This window comes from Pelophylax lessonae, assembly GCF_965119305.1.
Source record: "Pelophylax lessonae genome assembly, chromosome: 13".
NCBI classification, from domain to species: Eukaryota; Metazoa; Chordata; class Amphibia; order Anura; family Ranidae; genus Pelophylax; species Pelophylax lessonae.
This window is the reverse complement of record NC_138780.1, coordinates 54,771,845-54,785,019: the sequence shown is the minus strand read 5'-3', so window position 1 is coordinate 54,785,019 and position 13,175 is coordinate 54,771,845. Positions and strand designations below refer to the sequence as shown.

At 43.2% G+C, this 13,175-nt stretch overlaps 1 protein-coding gene across 3 annotated transcripts in view; it reads right to left on the bottom strand.

Moving 5' to 3' along the window:
• Positions 1-2,893: 2,893 nt before the first annotated feature.
• ARG2 (arginase 2) overlaps positions 2,894-13,175 on the bottom strand; it is a 300,598-nt gene continuing 290,316 nt past the window's right edge. For 2 of the 3 annotated variants that reach the window (XM_082275610.1, XM_082275612.1), the window contains one exon: positions 10,998-11,241. In XM_082275610.1, coding sequence (XP_082131736.1) covers positions 11,036-11,241 — 206 coding nt within the window. In that variant the 3' untranslated portion in view covers positions 10,998-11,035. Of the gene's footprint in view, positions 3,138-10,997; positions 11,242-13,175 lie in introns of those variants that run through there. The other variant, XM_082275611.1, reaches the window with a different exon arrangement.

Genomic DNA, 13,175 nt, shown 5'->3' with positions numbered 1-13,175 from the left:
TGTTTATATACTTAAAGAACTTCTTGGGGTTCTTTTTACTCTCTTCCGCTATATGTCTCTCGTGTTCTATTTTAGCCGCCCTGATTTCGTCTTTACATTTCTTATTACACTCTTTGTAATGCTTAAATGCTGCCAATGACCCCTCAATCTTGTATTTTTTGAAGGCCTTTTCTTAAGCACTAATATGCATTTTTATGTTGGTGTTTAGCCACCCAGGGTTTAATTTTGCTCTTTTAAATTTATTTCCCTTTGGAATGCACTGGTCAAGCCCCTTGTTAAGTATGCTCTTGAAGCACTCCCATTTTTCCTCCGTGTTCTTTGTTCCCAGGGTTCTATCCCATTTGATATTTTCTAGCAGCGAGCGCAGTTTTGGGAAATTGGCTCTTTTGAAATTCAGTGTCCTTATATTACCCCTCTACTATCTATAACTGTAATTAATACTGAAACTTATTGACCTATGGTCACTGTTTCCTAAGTTCTCCCGTGTTTCTATATCCGTGAGCAGGTCAGTATTGTTGGTAATCAGTAGGTCAAGTACCGCATTTTTTCTCGTCGGTGCATTCACCATCTGACCCATGAAATTGTCCTGCAAAACATTTAGGAACTGCCGAGCCTTGGCTGAGTGTGCAGTTCCTTCTGCCCAGTCTATATCTGGATAATTAAAGTCCCCCATTATAATGACGTTTCCCGTGCTTGCTGCCAATCCTATCTGTAAAATGAGGTCCACCTCCCCCTCCTCCCTCTGGTTGGGGGGCCTATAGCATACGCCCAATATTACCTTCCCCACCGTGCCTTCCCTTTGAAGCTCTACCCATAGGGATTCTGCCTCGTCCATAGCTCCATTATTAATATCATCCCTCATATTTACCTGTACACTGTTCTTAATATACAGACATACCCCTCCCCCTTTTTTACCCTCTCTATCTCTGCGATAAAGGGAATACCCCTGAATGGTCGCCATCCAGTCATGAGAGCTGTCAAACCAAGTCTCAGTTATCCCCACAAAATCTAAATCCTCCTCAAACATCAATAGCTCCAGCTCTCCCATCTTGTTGGCCAGGCTTCTGGCATTGGTATACAAACCTCTTAATTTTGACCGGTTACATTTATCCTCATTTGATGTTTTTAGGCTGCTCACTTGATTTTTCCCCATACCCACCCTGGGTATAGGAGCTCCGAACACCCTACCGCTAATGCCCCCATTTCTGCCCTCTGAAACTTGCTTTCCACTGGCTAATTCTACATCTGTACCCTCCCCCCATTCCCTAGTTTAAAAGCCCCTCTAACTTTTTGGCCATCCTCGCACCCAGTACGGCTGCACCCTCCCCATTTAGGTGCAATCCGTCCCTACCAAAGAGCCGGTGGCCGACTATGAAGTCGGCCCAGTTCTCCAGGAACCCGAAACCCTCCTTACTACACCAGCTCCTCAGCCACTCGTTAACTTCCCTAATCTCCCGCTGCCTCTCTGGTGTGGCTCGAGGTACAGGTAGTATTTCGGAAAATACTACCTTGGAGGTCCTTCTCCTCAACTTAGCGCCTAAGTCCCTGAAATCGTTTAGGACTCTCCATCTTCCTCTGCCTATGTCATTGGTACCCACATGTACCATGACAGCTGGGTCTTCCCCAGCTCCACCCAATAATCTGTCCACCCGTTCCGCGATGTGCCGAACCCAAGCGCCCGGCAAACAACAGACTGTTCGGCAAACACGGTCTTTGTCACAGATTACACTGTCTGTCCTTATAATAATTGAGTCCCCTACCACCAGCACCTGTCTTTCCTTTCCCTTTCTCCTGGCCTCACTGGAGGAGACTTGAATTTGGTACTGCCAGCTTTACAAAAGCAGCCTTTTGAACCTCTGGAGTAGGTTCCCCTGGTTCTTTGAACCAGAAACCTGATCTTTTTGATTGCAATAACTTCAGCTAGAAGGGTATCGGAACTAGCAGCTCTTTCTTGTAAAGAGCCATTCTTGATTTTTCAAGATTGCATGATTCTACGTACACACCGGGGTTTTTATTGCCCAAGGTGGTGTCCCCCTTTCATTTGAATCAGGACATTATACTACCTTCCTTTTTTACACATCCTCACTCAGAGGAGTAAAAGTTATTGCATTTTCTTGATGTAGTGCGTGCAATTAAGTTTTACTTGGAGAGATCAGCTTAGATTCGTAAAATTGAGAGCTTGTTTGTGCTGCCAGAAGGGCCCAGGAAGGGGTTGGCAGCATCTACGATTTCTCATTGGATTCACCAGGTTATTACCCAGGCATATGATTTAGAAGGGAAGGTTCCACCTTTTCCTGTAAAGGCACATTCTACCAGAGGAGTAGGTGCTTCTTGGGCACATCGTCATCAAGAATCTATGGCTCAGATTTGCAAGGCCGTGATCTGGTCGTCAGTGCATACGTTCATCCGTTTCTATTGAGTGGATTTTGGGACCCAGGAGAAATCTGCATTTAGCAGCAGTGTTCTGCAGGCAGCGGTGTAATCCTTTTGGAGGTTGGATAGCGGTATGTTTTGGTGCCCCCCTATCCTCAGATGCATTGCTTTGGGACATCCTATATGTTATGATTTATGGCTCTGTGTCCCATGATGTACGAAAACAAAAATGTATTTTTTAATACAGACTTACCTGTAAAATCCATTTCTTGAAGTACATCACAGGACACAGGGGTCCCTCCCTTCTTCTATGGGGCCTTTATTGCTTGCTACAAAATTGAGGTACTTCCTGTGTGGGAGGGGTTATATAGGGGGACATCCTTTCTGATTGGTTGCCAGTGTCTTTCACCTGTAGGTGGCTATATAACCCATGTGTTATGATTTATGGCTCTGTGTCCCCTGATGTACTTCAAGAAATGGATTTTACAGGTAAGTCTATATTAAAAAATCTGTTTTTCAACTCTATTCAAGTGATGATAGTAGGCATGCCTTCATCTTCTACATCCTTATTTGCTCTTCTTTTTCGGTTTCAAATACTGTAGTAGGCGCAAGGAGCTCTTCTATACTCATTTGCGTGCATTCTCTTGTTTGGTCGAGACAGGAAGCAATAACATCTACTGCTAAGTTTGTTGTTGCCTTGACTTCATCAGAGGAGGCTCCAAGAGCTGGGTTAACTTCCACCAAATCTAGGGCTGACAGCATTCCTGAAAATATCATTGAAAAATAATTTAAAAACATTAGTTGTTTGTTCTGGCTTGACACGTCCACTATACAATGCACAAATTATACATTTTATCTAACAAATAATGGACATTTTAGAAATCATTTAAATGTAATTGTTAGAAGGCAAAAACTATATGCTATATATTTTTGATCTGTGTAAACAGTCTTTGGTTTTGCATCAATGGACAAATGAAACTTGCTTTTGATATCAGTTTATAAGATATTTTTGAGAAAATTTTAAAATGTCCTTACAGGTGCATTTAACCTTCAATTGTTTTTCTTCCAACCTGCATTTCACCTGCTTTGAGCTGTTTTAGCATTCCCATAGCAGTGTGAAGAGCGAAATAATTCTCACATCAACAAAAGATAATTCACGCAGACTCTTGAAGGCTAAAGCTGGCTATAACCGCTGGCAATAACTGCATAGAAAATCCGACAGGCAAGTCGTTCAACAATTGAATTGGGTACAATCAGCCTCTGTCCATAGATAGTTCAAATCTCAGCTGGCCCCTGGTGAACTGCCCGAGATTTGAACCATCTATGGCTGGCTTAGGTTCACCTTTTTGGGCAAATTTTCACTTTTCATAATATATAGAAGCCTTTTGTAATGTCATTTCTGCTGCAGCCATCCCAATAAGCTCATCTCTCATTTAGCTCATCTATAGCAGGTTTGAAATTTCATTTATTTAAGTTTTTAAAATGCTTATTTTGCTTCTATCACTTCCTGTAGTTCATGTGACATCCAGGAAGATTTGAATCCCATCATGCACTGGCTTCCTCATTACTATAGCGCCTCTTGTTTTATTTCCAACCTCTTTCTGTACAATCTGATTGTACAATCTCCTTTAGATCTACCATAAGCAATGTAGTGCAAGGGTCTATGGTTTGGTGGTGAATTGGCGCAAGAAGAGGTCTCAAAAAAAAAAAAGTCTGGTCCTGGGGACCCGGGGGAGGGGGGGAAGGGAAACACCAGGGGTGGGGGGACCCCCAAACAGTTCAGGGGGTAGCTGTCCACTGTAACGGTCCTATTACACTATAGTTTCCCACATGGTCTGTTATTCCCCTCCCCATGCATTTAACCACATCAGTTTGTGTACCCACACACCCCACCTAGTGGCCAAACACCTATATTCCACCTATTGCAGACTTTCAAGCCATGCTTTTTGCCTCCCCTGAGCCACCGTCCTTATCACTGCATAAATGCCCTGTCCAAACATGGTGCATCCACGGCCTGAGGAAGGAGCGCATGCTCCGATAACGCGTCGCCGTAGCATCCCGCATCACCGCCAGGAGTGACTCCAGGATCCCAGGACCCACGAGTGCCAGCGTTCCACCAGTTGACGAGGAGCCCACGGACACCACCGAGGCCATCCCTGTACACACGGAGGAACCCCCTGCCGCTCTCACCGGGATCCACTGCCTCCACCACCAGGACCTGCTCCAGTGATGCTCCTGATGATCAACATTACTTGACAAACTGCATCTTATTCACCGACTAAATGTGAGTGTAATACTGCTGCACATACTTCAATAAATGTCTTGCTGCACTTAGAAGGCGCTGCGCTGTCTTCCCTCTAGTGCAAGGGTCTGCCTGTTTTTTAAAATGTAAACTTTATTTGATTTTTCATCAAATAAATGGAATAAATACATTTCATGTAACTTTATATATATTTTTAGTGATGTTTATATTATGGAATAGACAGACCCATGGATCCTCTGGAATTTCCATTCCTGTTATTACCCTTATATCTTGCTGTACCTCCTGTCAATAATCCCGTATCTTCCTACATTCCCACCAAAGATGTGCCATGGTGCCCTTTTGGTTACATCCTCTCCAACATATGGGGTGATTGATCTGGCTGGTAACTTTGTGCCTTATCTAGTGTAATATATGTAATTACTTTCTCTCATGTGGATATCTACTGCCAGCTCATGTACAGCTCTAAAAACCCTGTTCACTTGTTGCTCATTTATACCTGTCCCTAACTCCTTTTCCCATTTTTCTATGAATGGAGGTATTTTTGGTTCCTCCAACACCGTAAGCATTTTAAATATCCTGGATGTATTCTGTTTTTGTTTGATTTGTGAATTACATATTGTTTCCATTGGGTTCAGATTTTCCTCAGTTCTAATTGGTTGTGGTAATGTAGTAACAAAATGTTTTAGTTGCAGATACCCCCATTCATTGAATATCATAAACTCTCTTTTGTGTTTCAATTCCTGATATGTACAAATTGGAATACCAAACCCCAAAGGTGCTCCATGCAGGGTGCTCTACAGGTCCAAGAAACACAAAACAAGAGGACCCATTCCTTGAAGGTCGCTAAGACAAAGCTCGCCATGATGGGTGAAGATTGGATTCCTGTTTCAAATAGAGTCCTGCGGCAGGACTGGTGAGTCCAATTTAAAATATTTACACATACAGCAAACCTTGAAGGTAAAAATTGCTGGCATATTTGCAAATTGTAAATATTTTACGCACTGCTCCCTTTAAAAAAGATAACCGAGACCTAGTGCCATGTGGGTCTCTGCATTAGACTATGGATGTTAAGCCTAGGCATAATACATCCTGTTAAGCATTTTTTCTGTGGCTTTTCCTCAGGGATTAAATGTGCCATTAATATCAATTGTGAGTATATGAGCTTGTGCAATTATGGGATTGATACAAAGTTTGTTTAAACATTATTTCTTTGCCTATTGTCATCACACAGTTTTTTTGCTCTGGGCTGATCACCTGAAAGATATCAGCTGTGACAAACAAAATTCAGCCTAAGCTGCTCTTACCCCATGTGATTGCTGTTTTCACCTAGGCGCATAAGCACCCGCGTGTTCGTCTCCTCCCTTGATAGCGTGTCGGGGCAAAGGCTTATTCACGAATGCACGAGAATCTTCACCTTTGAATACAGGTGTATGCCACATGGAGGGCATGTTTAAACGCGATTGGCTTGCACGTGGACACCACATAGCATGCCACGCATGCACAGTACGCATAAATGGGCACGATTTAGAAGGAACTGTTTCCAACGTGCTTGCCTCTGCTGAGGCTGAAGGGGACACAGAGTAGCAGCAGCTGGGTTGCGTGAGTAACTGTGGGTGTATGCTACTGTCACAAACAGGTCCTGTCTCTTGGGATAATCAGTGCTATGTATGATAAGCTGTAAAAGCTTGGCACAAACCTTGGGTATACTGAAGTTAGTACCTCCAGTGTGTCTTGCTATAAAGCAATGTCTGCGAGGGCTGGGGGGTGCACAGATGGAAGGGGCACTGTGATGCCACTGTAAGGCCTGACAGTGGCAGCACAGTAGCACTGTGATGCCACTGTCAGGCCTTAAAGGTCCTAGCCATGCGTCCTCTGTGTCTACTCCCCCTGAAGAGCTAGAGGCGACTAGCCAATCTGAGCTATTACGGTTGTCAGGCATAGTTGCTCCCCCATGTGCTTCTGCCGCAACCTACGTCAATAAGAACAATTTGGCATCGGCATTAGCCAGCCTTGAAGGTAAGATTGCTGACATGATTGCAGCATCACAAAGAGGGAAGAAACATGATAGATTACCCCTCACTTGAGCCACCCCCTGAATTCAGTTCAGGATTGGGCAGAGGATCTGGAAGAAGTAGCTGATGATGACCCTATGGAAGGTCAAGCTGAGGTTTCCACTTCCACTTTCAGTCTCTGTCAGCCTCTCAAACCCATAGATTGTTAGTTCAGTCTCTTACTGAAATGGTCCAGTCTGGACACAAATTTCCTACCTTAGAGACGGCTGAAGTCTCCTTTTCCTCTCTAGGCTCATTGTGGCCTCCTCATAGTCCTTGAACGTTTCCCACACGTTCGCTCATGGAGCAAGAAATGTATAATGATTGGGACCATCCTAATAGGATTTTTGTTCCTCCTAAAAGGTTTTCACTATTGTATCCTATAGAGGAAAAAGTTTACTAAGAAATGGAATATACCCACTGTGGATGCTGCCATTTCTTCGGTTAACAAGAGTTTAACCTGCCCTGTGGATAATGCCCAGGTTTTTAAAGATCAAGCAGATAAGAAGTTGGAATCTTTATTGAAAGCCTCCTTTGCGGTTGCAAGATCTGCAATATATCCAGCAGTAGCGGCCATAGGACTTTGTCAGTCTTAAAAGACCATATGAAACGAGTGTCCAAGAAAGTTCCTTCTTAAGGAGAGTCTATGGAAGATCTGTTAGATTTACCTTGCATTTTATGTTTCGCAGTAGATGCTCTTAGGGACTCCATAAGGCAAATGTCACAAGTTGCTCTGATGACAGTGCAAATGCGCAGAATCCTTTGGGTAAAGAGCTGGTCTGCGGAATTACCATACAAAAAGTTACTGGCTGGCTTCTCTTTTCAGGGAGAATGCCTTTTTGGTGATGATCTGGATAAGGATATCCAAAAGATCGGGAGGGGGCGTGGGGGAGGAGAGTGAAGAGCAAACGTCCTTCTTTTAAGATCCCCAGCACTCATACTACCAGTGCTTCTAATTACAGATGGTGGCGACGACCTCAACCATCTGGGTCTGGAACCAAGTCTTCAGGGCAGGGTCAGAAAAAGCCCTGGGCCCAGTGATCAGACAAGTCTTCCTTTATGCCTACTCTGTGAAGGGGCACCCCCACTCACTTGGGTGGGGGGAAGGCTGCTGCTGCTGCTCTCAAAGGTTTGGGTGGAAACGATCCAAGACAACTGGGTTATCTCCACCATTTCGCAGTGGTACAAACTGGTATTTTGGATGTTCCCATATCCTCTGTTTATAAAGTCAAGTATACCGACAGGTCCCCTAAAAAGAAGGTCTCTCTTTCTGGCTTTGGACCAGCTGAGGGCCCAAAGATTGATAACGGAGGTTCCGGAGAACGAAAGGTTCAGGGATTTTTACTCAAACCTGTTCATAATTCCCAAACCAAACGGGGATGTGAAACCTATTCTAGATCTCAAAGCTCTGAAACCAGTTTCTGAACGTTCGTACTTTCCGTATGGTGTCAATTCATTCAGTCATAGCTTCCCTGCAGTGAGAGGTATTTCTAGCATCCATAGACATCAAGGATGCATATCTTTACGTGCCTATATTCCAGGCTCATCAAAGGTTTCTACGCTTTGCAGTAGAAAACCGTCATTTTAAGCTTGTGGCCATGCCCTTCGGGTTAGCCACAGCTCCAAGAATGTTTACAAAGATTCTAGCTCCAGTATTGGCTGTTCTAAAGTCCCGAGGGAAAGCTGTAATAGGATAACTGGATGATCTATTACTAATAGATCAATTGGCTTCGGCTCTAAGCCGAAATGTCCCCCAGACAGTACAGTTCCTAGAAAGGAACTTGGCAAAGTCAGCGTTACAGCCAGTCTAGCGTCTGGAATACCTGGGTCTTCTTGTGGACACAGTACAGGCAAAGACCTTCTTGCCAACAAGAAATGTCACAGACCTGAAGGATCTGGTTCGGTCCGTAGTAAGGCTGAGATAGCTTTCTATACGTCTTTACTGGGGAAGATGGTTTCCGCATTCAAGGCAATTCCCTATGCTCAATTCCATCACGTCAAAGTCTGAATTGGTGGTTGTTGACTAGAAATCTGAAGAAAGGGAAATCCTTTTTTCCAATGACCTGGAAAGCGGGGACTACAGATGCCAATCTCTCCGGCTGCGGAGCGGATCTGGAGGAAGCCACTATCCAGGGGAAATGGTCTTGGCTAGAGAGAAGTCTCCCCATCAACATTCTGGAAATCCGAGCAGCCAGTTGGGCTTTCAAATACTGGATGCCCAGACTTCGGGGTCACCCTGTCAGGGTGCAAACTGACAATGCCATGGCTGTGGCTTATATCAACCATCAAGCATCAACCATCAAGGAGGCACAAAGAGTCATCCGCCCATAAAGAGGTGGATATCATCCTATCCTGGGCAGAGATGTTTGTACCATGCCTGCCAGCAGTCTTTATTCCAGGAAAAGAGAACTGTCAGGCAGGTTTTTTTTTTTTTTTTTTTTTGAGCCGTCAACAGATGTTTCCTGGGGGATTAGTTCTTACATCCTGAGATTTTTCAATCAACCTGCCTATGCTGGGGGGTCCCAAATGCAGATCTGTTGGCATCCAGGTTCAACAAGTTGAAGAGATTTGTGTCCAGGACCAGGGATCCACTCACAGCTGGAGTGGATGCTTTAGTGACTCCTTGGGAGGAGTATTCCCTGATTTATGCCTTTCCTCTGCTGCAGCTGATACCAGGTCTATTGCGCAGGATCCAGCTAGAGGGGAAACCAGTAATCCTGGTAGCTCCGGCATGGTCAATGAGGGTTTAGTATGTACAAATCCAAAGGTTGGCAGTGACAAGGCATTGGGCACTTCCACTGCATCTGGACCTACTCTCTCAAGGTGTGATATTCCACCCTGCTGTACAGTATAAATTTGACGACTTGGCTATTGAAGCCTTAATCTTGAAGGAGCAGGGTGTATCTGGCGCTGCAGTTTATATGCTGATAAAGGCTAGGAAACCAGTCTCTAGAAACATTTATTACAGAGTCTGGAAATCCTACATTGCCTGGTGTGAAGCCAAGAAATTGCATCCCCGCAAATAAATCATTGGGTGAATTCTAGCCTTCCTTCAAGCACGAGTAGATATGAAATTAGCTTTGAGCACTATTAAATGGCAAATTTCAGCCTTATCGGGTTTCTTCCAAGAACTTATCGCTTCCCATTTGTTGGTTCAGATCTTCGTCCAGGGAATGTTACCTTTGCTTCCGCCTGTGAAGCAACCATTGTGACCTTGGGACTTGAATTTGGTACTGGCAGTTTTATAAAAACAGCCTTTTGAACCTCTGGAGCAAGTTCCCTTGATTCTTCAGACCAGAAACCTGGTCTTTTTGATTGCGATAACTTCAGCTAGAAGGGTATCAGAACTAGCAGCTCTTTCTTGTAAAGAGCCATTCTTGATTTTTCATCAAGATAGTGTGATTCTACGTCCACACACAGGTTTTTTGCCCAAGGTGGTGTCAGCCTTTCATTTGAATCAGGACATTATACTAACTTCCTTTTTTACACATCCTCACTCAGAGGAGTAAAAGTTATTGCATTTTCTTGATGTAGTGCATGCAATTAAGTTTTACTTGGAGAGATCAGCTTGGATTCATAAAATCGAGAGCTTGTTTGTGCTGCCAGAAGGACCCAGGAAGGGGTTGACAGCATCTATGTCTACAATTTCTCATTGGATTCACCAGTTTATTACCCAGGCGTATGTTTTAGAAGGGAAGTTCCCACCTTTTCCTGTAAAGGCACATTCTACCAGAGGAGTAGGTGCCTCTTGCGCACATCACCATCAAGAATCTATGGCTCAGATTTGCAAGGCCGCGATCTGGTCGTCGGTGCATACGTTCATCCATTTCTATTGAGTGGATGTTGGGACCCAGAAGGAATCTGCATTTAGCAGCAGTGTTCTGCAGGCAGCGGTGTAATTCTTTTGGAGGTTGGATAGCGGTATGTTTTGGTGTCCCCCAAACCTCAGATGCATTGCTTTGGGACATCCTATATGTTATGATTAATGGCTCTGTGTCCCGTGATGTACAAAAAGAAACATTTATTTTTTAATACAGACTTACCTGTAAAATCCATTTCTTGAAGTACATCACAGGACACAGGGGTCCCTCCCTTCTTCTATGGGGCCTTTATTGCTTGTTACAAAATTGAGGTACTTCCTGTGTGGGAGGGGTTATATAGGGGGACATCCTTTCTGATTGGTTGCCAGTGTCCTTCACCTGTAGGTGGCTATATAACCCATGTGTTATGATTTATGGCTCTGTGTCCCCTAATGTACTTCAAGAAATGGATTTTACAGGTAAGTCTATATTAAAAAATCAATTTTTCAACTCTATTCAAGTGATGATAGTAGGCATGCCTTCATCTTCTACATCCTTATTTGCTCTTCTTTTTCGGTTTCAAATACTGTAGTAGGTGCAGGGAGCTCTTCTATACTCATTTGCGTGCATTCTCTTGTTTGGCCGAGACAGGAAGCAATAACATCTACTGCTAAGTTTGTTGTTGCCTTAACTTCATCAGAGGAGGCTCCAAGAGCTGGGTTAACTTCCACCAAATCTAGGGCTGACAGCATTCCTGAAAACATAATTGAAAAACAATTTAAAAACATTAGTTGTTTGTTCTGGCTTGACACGTCCACTATACAATGCACAAACTATACATTTTATCTAGCAAATAATGGACATTTTAGAAATCATTTAAATGTAATTGTTAGCAGGCAAAAACTATATGCTATATATTTTTGATCTGTGTAAACAGTCTTTGGTTTTGCATCAATGGACAAATGAAACTTGCTTTTGATATAAGTTTATAAGATATTTTTGAGAAAATTTTAAAATGTCCTTACAGGTGCATTTAACCTTCAAGTGTTTTTCTTCCAACCTGCATTTCACCTGCTTTGAGCTGTTTTAGCATTCCCATAGCAGCGTGAAGAGCGAAATAATTCTCACATCAACAAAAGCCTATTCACACAGACTCTTGAAGGATAAAGCTGGCTATAACCGCTGGCAATAACTGTATAGAAAATCCGACAGGCAAGTCGTTCAACAATTGAATTGGCCCCTGGTAAACTGCCCGAGATTTGAACCATCTATGGCTGGCTTAGGTTCACCTTTTTGGGCAAATTTTCACTTTTCATAATACATAGAAGCCTTTTGCAATGTCATTTATGCTGCAGCCATCCCAATGTGCTCATCTCTCATTTAGCTCATCTATAGAAGGTTTGAAATTTCATTTATTTAAGTTTTTAAAATGCTTATCTTGCTTCTATCACTTCCTGTAGATCATGTGACATCCAGGAGGCCTTGAATCCCATCAGGCACTGGCTTCCTCATTACTATAGCGCCTCTTGTTTTATTTCCACCCTCTTTCTGTACAATCTGATTGTACAATCTCCTTTAGATCTACCATAAGCAATGTAGTGCATGGGTCTGCCTGTTTTTTTTAAATTTAAACTTTATTTGATTTTTTATCAAATAAATGGAATAAATACATTTCATGTAACGTTATATATATTTTTAGTGATGTTTATATTATGGAATAGACAGACCCATGGATCCTCTGGAATTTCCATTCCCGTTATTACCCTTATATCTTGCTGTACCTCCTGCCAATAATCCTGTATCTTCCTACATTCCCACCAAAGATGTGCCATGGTGCCCTTTTGGTTACATCCTCTCCAACATAGGGGTGATTGATCTGGCTGGTAACTTTGTGCCTTATCTAGTGTAATATATATAATTACTTTCTCTCATGTGGATATCTACTGCCAGCTCATGTGCAGCTCTAAAAACCCTGTTCACTTGTTGCTCATTTATACGTGTCCCTAACTCCTTTTCCCATTTTTCCCATCATCAAATATCATCAACTCTCTTTTGTGCTTCAATTCCTGACAAATGTACAAATTTTCCCTTTTTTTGTTTTATCTACCAACAGAATACTGGGTTGTTGCCAACAGAATACTGGGTTGTTGCCAACAGAATACTGGGTTTCGCCAACAGAATACTGGGTTGTATAAAAAAGGGGATTCACTCCAGAAATAAAGAGATTATTCTTCCACTCTACAAGACTCTGGTCCGGCCACATCTGGAGTATGCTGTCCAGTTCTGGGCACCGGTCCTCAGGAAGGATGTGCTGGAACTGGAGAAAGTCCAGAGAAGGGCAACAAAAATAATTAGGGGAATGGAGGACATCAGCTATGAGGAAAGACTACAAGCACTGAACCTATTCTCTCTGGAGAAGAGACGATTGAGGGGGGATATGATATCAATGTACAAATACTGTACTGGCGACCCTAGCATAAGGAAGAAACTATTCAGAGAAAGGAGATACAATAAGACACGTGGCCACTCACTAAAACTTGAGGAAAGGCGGTTTAACCTTAAAGTGCGTAAGGGGTTCTTCAATGTAAGAGCGGTAAGGATGTGGAATTCTCTTCCACAAGCAGTCGTATCAGCGGGGAGCATTGATAGTTTCAAAAAACTATTGGATGGACACCTTAACCACTTTAC